General features: G+C 35.1%; 1 protein-coding gene across 7 annotated transcripts; it reads right to left on the reverse strand.

The window, feature by feature from the left end:
- Positions 1–2,016: 2,016 nt before the first annotated feature.
- LOC115955588 (serine/arginine-rich splicing factor RS41-like) lies at positions 2,017–6,775 on the reverse strand. 7 transcript variants are annotated; one of them, XM_031073771.1, is made up of 7 exons: positions 6,670–6,775; positions 5,249–5,454; positions 3,796–4,027; positions 3,511–3,623; positions 2,862–3,094; positions 2,413–2,682; positions 2,017–2,313 (listed from the first exon to the last, which is right to left on the reverse strand). In XM_031073771.1, exons 3-7 carry the CDS (start codon positions 3,800–3,802, stop codon positions 2,253–2,255), a joined length of 684 nt encoding a protein of 227 aa, XP_030929631.1. In that variant the 5' UTR covers positions 3,803–4,027; positions 5,249–5,454; positions 6,670–6,775; the 3' UTR covers positions 2,017–2,252. The 7 variants fall into 7 exon arrangements, with proteins under 7 accessions (XP_030929631.1, XP_030929630.1, XP_030929632.1 ...); XM_031073770.1 differs by having other exon boundaries at positions 3,796–4,790; XM_031073772.1 differs by having other exon boundaries at positions 3,796–4,790; positions 5,249–5,393; positions 6,670–6,772.
- Between the last annotated feature and the right edge of the window lie 2,046 nt (positions 6,776–8,821).

Consider the following 8,821-nt stretch of genomic DNA (forward strand, 5'->3'; position numbering starts at 1 on the left):
GATGCAGTACTTGGGGTCAAAACCGAGACTTTATTACCACCTCGAGTCTTTTTGCAGTTTCTACCATTGATACTTGACCCCATTTTGTTGCTTTCTAGTTTGAGTAGTTTCTAAATGTTCCATTTTTAATGGTTATTAATAATTTTGTAGTTGTAAAAAATTTATGCTACATTTGATACACTCACTCAAACACATGTTTTCAATTTTTAAATAACTTTACACATATTTTCACATATTTTTTTATTCATATATATGTTTACACATATTTTTAAATACGTATTTTTAATTTTTAAATATATATAACAAATACTACCTAAATTTTGTGGCTGTGGCAGTGAAAGTCTTTTCCAATAAATGGCTGCGGGAACAAAGTAGAGCTCTCCACCTGCAATAATTTAACTATAAAACTAAACAAGAGAAGCGCACAACATTGAGGATAAGCCTTTTTGCCCTTTTGGCGAGTCAACCGAGACGCGTGGGGCTTTTGCGTTGCGTAGCTAGAACGTGACGATGTCGCCTGTCGGCTATGCTACTTTTCCGAATTTTTTATTTTTTCATTTTCTACTAATTTTACGTTACAACGACGTTAGTAATTAAAATAATTTAGATGTAAACTTAAACAAATCCATAATTTAGATTTTTTTTTTCTTCAATTATTCATTCTTCTAAAATATTTAATTAAAGGTCATCAATCAATTGTTTATATTCCAAGTTTTTATAGTATAAAATTATGCATAAAAAATAAATATATGAACCATATAGTAAACAGTATCAAATTAACACAAAATTTAATGTATTAAAAGCGTAAAAAAAACATACAATTTAACAATTATATTTTCAAAAAAACGTAATAATATTAGTTTTTTATTTATTTACCAGAAGTTAATAAGTTTGTAACTAAAATATTTTTGTAGGCACCTACCACTTTTTGTGGGTCTTTGTACACTACAGGTCCATTTTACTTCAGGGTATCCAGGAAATACATAGATTTTCTACCAGCTAAAAACACTGTAAAACAGTGCAAGAATATGATAAAAGATTGACACAACCATTTTTACATTTTTTTTTCACAGATTGTTTAGTAGTCTACAACATTTTTATCTAAGTTTTTCATCTACACCACATTTATTTTGAGGCAAATATATCGAAAACAATAGTAATTGAAAATAGTGCCCCCACTAGGCTTTATTGTAAAAGCATGCCAATAGCCCTTGATGTAAACATGTGCTTTTGGTTGGGTCCTAGTGTCCTCCTAACCACTTTACTCCTTGGCTTCAAGCTGAGTTACATTCCCACCCTCGAAAAGTTTGGAAACCTTAATTTAATCAATAATGCATATATTAGGGGAATGAAAGTTTTTTAATTGATCTAACATAGATTGAGTACATGCCATTAGACTGTTGGTCTAACAGCACCTCCCTACGTCTTAGTACCTAGGGGTTTGTGGGGTTCTAGAGTTCAAGACCCAGGGAGGGTGGGGTGTGTCTATATATATATATATATATATATATATACACGTAAACCAAGCTCAAAGAAGGAAAAAAAAAAAACCAAAAAAAGGCAGGGCGGATCAGCCAAAAATGACCCTAGGCCCCTTCAGTTGTTCAAAATAGTTTTCATTGAGCAAAGATTACATGTTACGAACCATCTAATATAAAGAAATATTTAATAAACTTTGAACATCATCATTTAGCAAAACCCAAGAAACTGTGTCGAAACCGCAAAAATGTCGGTTCTATCCCAAAAATTTAACAATTTTGAGAGCCTTCTTTTTGAGGAAATGATAAAAAGAAGGTGCATTTTCAATGAGATGCCCACCTCTCACATCAAAGTAGGTTCGCAACATTAAAGTAATGCATAATTGAAGTAATGCATAATTGGGTTTGGTTTGGGGTGTACTCTCCGGACCACAGGATCACTAAACAGCACACGAAAATGATATGTCCTGTTCAGGTCCTATCCAATGAATAGTAGTAGCATTAGATGTAAGTCAAACCCTGCATTATGAAGAACCCGTTTTGTTGTTTCCAGAGAACTCTAACCCATATTAAACTCGGGAGAAAAAGCAAAGTTCAAACCATGACCAGGTACTTTTAATGACCTATTACTTAGGAAGTTTAAATCACAATAAAAATACAAAAAACAAGTTGATAACTGGACCCTGCAATGTTTGCAATCAAGCAACAAAGTGAAACACGGTAAAAAACAAACAACTACCCACTTGACTGGAACTTCTACTACTCTGCTTCTGTTTAAGATCGAGATCTTTCCCTTGCCGGTGGTGATGATCTTTCCCTTGGTGGTGGTGATCGGCTGCATTGTCAACAATATAGACAGATGAAGTAAAAATCATGTATTTGCATATTAACACAAGGTTGAACAGTAACAAAAAATTGAGAAAGATTAGAGAACCTGTCATATCTCCCATTGACTGGGCTTTCAGCTCCTCTATCATATTTGGGACTTCCTCTTAGTTCAGATCTGGAGCTTAGATTTGGTCCATGGCCATAGTCTGGGCTTGCCCTATCTCTACGATATGGACTTGGGGATCGCCCATGATCATAGCTTCTTCTATGGGGAGACATGTCCCGGCCTCTTCTATCAGGACTGTACCCATTTCTCCTCTCATCGTCATCATCCCGAACTGCATATTCCACTGAAATGACTCGATCCATGAACTTACTGCACCTCAAATATAAGTAAACCAGCATTAATAAAAAGCAGGTCTGCAAATAATTATCAGGCACTCCTATGACTAATTACTACAGAGGATTGTTTCAAAAGCAACTGTAATGATTTGCAATTAGAAATTCTAAATCAAGCATGCTACTAGTCTAGAATTTGCTGAAGGAAAATACAACCTCATGTTCGTTGCTTCCAATGCTCTGGTAGCATCCTCCTGTGTCTCATACTGAATAAATGCAAAATTCCTTCTGATCCTTATGTTCAATATTTTCCCATGTGGATCAAAGTGCCTCTCCAAATCCCTTGTTCTGGTATAGCTTGGATCAAAATTAATGACAAACAAGGTTTTTGATGGTTTCACATTAGCTGAAGATCTTGAACCGCCAGGCCTTCTAATGCCACGTTCATGCTGCAATACAAAAATTAAAGATTAAGCTTGAAAGCTGAGTAAAATTACCGAGGAAGTGTTTTTGGACACTAATAAGTAGATATGAAGCTTGTATATTCGGCCATGTTTAATACAAAAGGCAATACTTCAGAGAAGTACAAAGAAATATGCAATAGTTACGAGAGTGTGTAGACAGGCACACACGCATACTTAAGATCATAAACATTGCAGGGTAGTGGAGACATAATGACCAAAACCATCATAAACATGAAATGAATCAGATGTAATAAATTTTAATCCAAAAGAATATGTCTATAATCATTTCTCGGTGTATTGTGTGAGCAAGAGAGAGAGATCATTTTTTATATGTAAGATGCAACGCAAACATCATAAAATGATTACATATCAATATTGAGCACCAACCAATAGAAAATCACCTTGGTCCACTCAACACGAAGTCGGCGACCCTTTCGACCAAATTCTGTCCTGTCAAGCCTTCTAATTGCGTACTCAGCATCTCGTTCATCTTCCATATAGACGAAAGCAAATCCTAAAAGACCAAAATGTTACGAAACCAGAGCAGGACAATTTCAGGTATATAAACTATTTACCAAAAGACAAAATTCTGCTCATGGAGACAGTTTACAAAATGAGGAAACGTCAACTCATCAAACTCTGAAAAATACATGTATTAAAAAAACTGTCAGGAAGTAACACAACACCTGCCATTGGCTGTGATCATGATTTCTATGTTGAAACGTGTCGGAAATTGAACACTGAGCAAAAATCATGAGGAATGAAAAAGCAATGGTATCTGAGCTAGTGTAGGATGGCAGGGCTAGGGCAGATCAGAATAATTCTTCTGAAAAATACAAGAAGATGAAGCTTGGGACATGCTAGAAAAGAAATGCAGAGAAGCACATCCATCCAAGAGCATGGACATTCCAAGTAATCCTGCGCCAAAGAAATGGTTGAGTATGGGGGTTTACACTTGGTGAAACTTGCTTCTCTCAAGGGAAAATAGCATCTACACCCAGTTAAAAAATAATTATTTTAAAGAATTACATACTGACTCTCTTGAATATCAGTTATTGGATGGTGAATTACAATTGGAGTTTCCTTAGTTGGTTTCTGAATGGTAGGCACTCAAGAATCTATTTAGTAGTTTATGCCCTTATTTGGCAATTGAAAAGATGACATTAAATGTCATTTCTAAGGATGATCCTATGAGCTGAAAGAAAGAGATCACTTTTTTCTAGCATGAAGGTGTTGCCATCAAATGTGCGCACCCTCTGCATCTCTCCCACTCAACCCCCACCTCTATAAAACTACATATAATTTTACAACTGAGGAAAAAGGCATCTGTATCATAGCCGGTATTTTGATATAGTAGTAAAAAGTACTTTTTTCCATAAAACTGACCAAATTTTGAAGAAACAAGTCAAAAATACCACTGGTTAGTATCGTTGTTGGGTGCCATAACTGATATAAAAAAGGGTCAATGAGTTCTTTCAATATAATCATTTTCAATGGGTGCATGCTATTTTACCCTTTCTGAAATCTTAAACATGTCAAAACCCCGCTGACTCAACATGAGAGGACAGTTTCATCATTGAGTTGTGTAGTCCAAATAGAGATTCGTCATGCCCACATTTGTTTGAGAGAAATAGTCCCTGTTAGATTTCTCCATTGCTGTAGAACTTCTGAACCATAAAATCTGTATTCTACCATATTTATAAAAAACAATCCCAAGCATCAATAAAATGTTGTTAAACTTTGATCTATATTCACTGATACAGTATATGTGAAACAAGGATGAGTAGCTAATAATCTTGTTCCACAAATCACCACATTAATGTGGATCGAACTTTTTATCGTAATGACGGAGACAGATGTAGATAATACACATCATAACTCAGAGGCTAACATATGATGTTGTAATCAAGAAAATCAGTGCAACCACAGCTTAAGGAATATTTCACTTTTTCTAATAGCTTGACCACTCAAAATAAACTCGAAGTGTACAAAAGAACACAGTATTGAAAATCACAAACCATTATCCATTAAATAGAGCAACAAAGAATAATCAGATACAAGTAACTGAACAGCAAATGTAGCCTAGGAGTAATGAAAGATCAGAAACTAATAATAACAAAAGTAGAAAAAAAAACATACCAGACTTCATATCCACCCTCTCAACCCTCCCATATCTTCTGAAAAGTCGCTCAATATCAGACTGCCGGGCATCAAATTCAACGTTACCACAAAAGATGGGCCTCATATTCGTTGTGTTCCAACCAAGTCAAAAGTTTTTGTAACCCTTTATTGAAAAGCAGGTGAACACAAAACGAAGAAGTATATAAGCACTTTGTCGAACCAACCTACAAAATGTTCATATAAAGGTTTACTTAATTACCTTCCAAGCTTGCTCAATTTAAAAAATATATATATATATATATATATATATATCAATCTAGAGAAAACATGAACAAGGATATAAAATCAAACTCATCTTAATATAGCTAGTCATGTGCGCACGCACAAATTCCTCTAGTGCAAGCATCCACACATTAATACACAATGTTTATACTAATATACTCTCCAACATGTAAGAAAGACTTTATACCGGTAGGGGTACAGGTACGACACAGTGACATAGGCAATTTCTAAAAAAATTATAACATTAAACAGCCGGTACAATACTGGTATGACACGGGTACAACGCGGATATGACATGGGTACAACACCCTAGATGAAGCATCTTTGCTTCCTAGAACTTTATGCCTTCCTGTAAGGTAAATCATCTATTCTCCAAGGCACAAGTATGATAAGTCTTCTAAATCACAATATATATATATATATATATATATATATATTTTTTATTAAATTGGGAAAACAAGATATTCTTAACAATAATTCATACTATACCCATATGAGTTCTAGGTCATATGACACCTCATCTCCCTATAGGAAACAGCAGAGGCCAGATTGTAGGTCCAAAAGCCATTGGGTGCACGTGCAAATTATCAAATAAAAAAAAAATCTGAACCTGTTAAGAACCGGAAAAAACAACAACAACCTAAAAAAATTTAAAACTAAAACTTTGCGTATTCTAGGTTGCGTTACGCCCCTTTGAAGCTTCTTTCTTTTAATGAATTTTTCTAACTTACAAAAAATTAAAAACAAAATTAAGTTTGAACTCATTTACGACCACTGGGACTTCTTTGAGTTTTTCTATCTAATTCTGAAGCTAAAACCTATTCAGAAATTTTTAATTTAAAAATATACACACGCATACATACACATACATATGCATACACACATAAATATATGAATTAATTAAAAAATTAAATAATAATTATTATTATTATTATTAGTTCTTCATAGAACTAACAATAAATTAAGAGCAAAAAGATCGAAGCAATTTAATTAAGAGTAAAGCAGAATCAAATAAGCTTAGATCAGAGAATAAAGATTTATAGCACACAAACAATTTTCGTCAGATTTAGCTGAAAATGAAGCAGAAACAGTTAAGAGTAGTGAGAAACAGAGTCAGATCAGTTGAAATCAGCGATAAATGGGTTAGGGTTTGGTACCTGTGGCTGTGAGTGAAGCTTTGCTTTGCGGTGGAGGAGGTCTGAGAGAAAAACCCTAGGGATAGTTTAGTTTGGACCTTTTCAAACTGTTGCTCTCAATTGAGAAAAAAATATATATATCTTTTTGGGTAGCTAGCTCGAGTACAAAGGTTTAAAAGCGAGTAAAAGTAAATAAAACGACGGCGTTCTTAACTTGATAGGAATTGCGTAGTTTCTACTTTCTACTTTCTTAACCGAATATTCCATTAAAATGAGAGTGTTTTATTTATGAGCTTATCTATCTTAACATTTATTAATAGTGCAAAGGTGAGTACATTTGGGGATAATGTAATTTCCTAAAACCTAGGGGATGTAATTTACCCAATGTTTTATGTCTTAATTAATGTTTTTTTTTTTCTTCATTTTTTGGATGAAAGAGGATAAGGGGGAGGTTTGGTTCCAATGCTTCCAGTGCACTGGACTCGATCGGATGATGACACATGTCCAAAAATAGACACGTGTCACAATCCCAACGGGTCCAGTTTCACTGGACACTGGACTTAATCCGAACTTGAGGATAAGAATAAGTCTATTACAATTTTGATGGAAAAAAAATTGTTTATTACAACTTAGCTAAGTTTTATAAATTAAAAAAAAAAAAAAAAAAAAAAAGAGCAGATTCTTTATCACAAGCGGTGGTTCATTGAAAGATAAAAAATTGTGGGTAGAATTAATGTGCATTAGTACACTTGTTGGCTTTGCAATACACATGCTCAATATACTTGTTGGGGAAAGTTCTCAAGTGATTCGTGCAATCAATTAGTAAAGGTTTCGTTAAAAGGTTAGATGTATCATTAGTGATCAACTGGACCACACTAAAAGCATTGAGTTCCACAATGAGACTGGTAATTATGAGCTGTTCAGTAGGGATAGTGCCATCTCTTAGGCCCATAGTTTTGATAGTAAGTTATTAGTGCTTCCAAGAGATTTGGCAAAGCCTTTAATCCAATTTTCTTTATGATTTTTCCCTTAGTAGATATATTTATTATTCAAAAGAAATCTAAGACTTTAGTTGTTTTTGAACTTTATAAGGTTGAAGTTAAACTTGATAGATAAAAGAAAACTAAGAAGATTATGCTGTTAGACCTAACTCAACAAGATCTAAGGCCTAAAACTAAGGCTGTCCAACCCACCCGGCCACCCGCCCAACCCTCCTGTACTCGACCAGCGTTCACCTGATCCGACTGCTTCGGAGGTCGGCCGCAGGTCCCATGCTCCAAAACCTGACACCAGCGGGTTAGTTTCGAGTCCCCTCATTCAAAACCTGTGAAACCCGACCTGCCTAAAGACATCAAGTTCTGGCGAATTCTCCAACGATTCCGAAGAGTTTTCAGATTGACTTGGCAGATTTCGGTGACCAAAACAATCAAATCCGGCATAAATACACCAAGATCCAGTGATTCTCGGCACGATTTGGGGGGAAAATCATCGAATTTGATGAAATCCTCACCAGATCTTGGCCGGATCGGGCGAGATCTCGTCGAATTTGACCCGTTTTCGGTGTTTTCCGTCAGGTTTCAACCTCACCCGAAACCGATGCCACCCGCCAGCAAACCGACCCGCGAAACCCGACCCTCTTAATAGGTCAGTTGCGGGTTGAGAATCTACCTACTCGATCTCTCACGAGTCAGTTGCGGGTTAGGCACAAACCTGACCCGCCCAACCTGTGGACATCCCTACCTAAAACAATGACTCTAAGTGATTTATTGTATATATATATATTTCAATCTTTTTTTTATTTTTTATGAGAAGATAGGAAATTTTTTTTTTGGGGGGTGGGGGGTGATGTAAGGGTTATCTAAGTGAGATAGAGAGAAATATACATAAATTTCTTAATTTTTAGCTAGAGAAGCACTTTTTTCAAAAGTATCCAATATATATATATATATATATATATTTTTTTAAAAAGTTTTTGAAAAAGTATAGCATTATATTTTAGGAGCAAAGTTATGGATTTTTTTTTTCCTTAAGGTCCCTCGGCAATTGCCTAAAGGTTGATATTTTGTAGCATGCACAAGAATCAAAGTATGCACTTGCCTTGATATTGCTTTTGTAGTTAGCGACTTGGATGTTTTCCTCCCTATTTTGTTTTTGTTATCAGGGCAAAGGCTTG

Source organism: Quercus lobata, chromosome 8, assembly GCF_001633185.2.
Source record: "Quercus lobata isolate SW786 chromosome 8, ValleyOak3.0 Primary Assembly, whole genome shotgun sequence".
Lineage (NCBI taxonomy): Eukaryota > Viridiplantae > Streptophyta > Magnoliopsida > Fagales > Fagaceae > Quercus > Quercus lobata.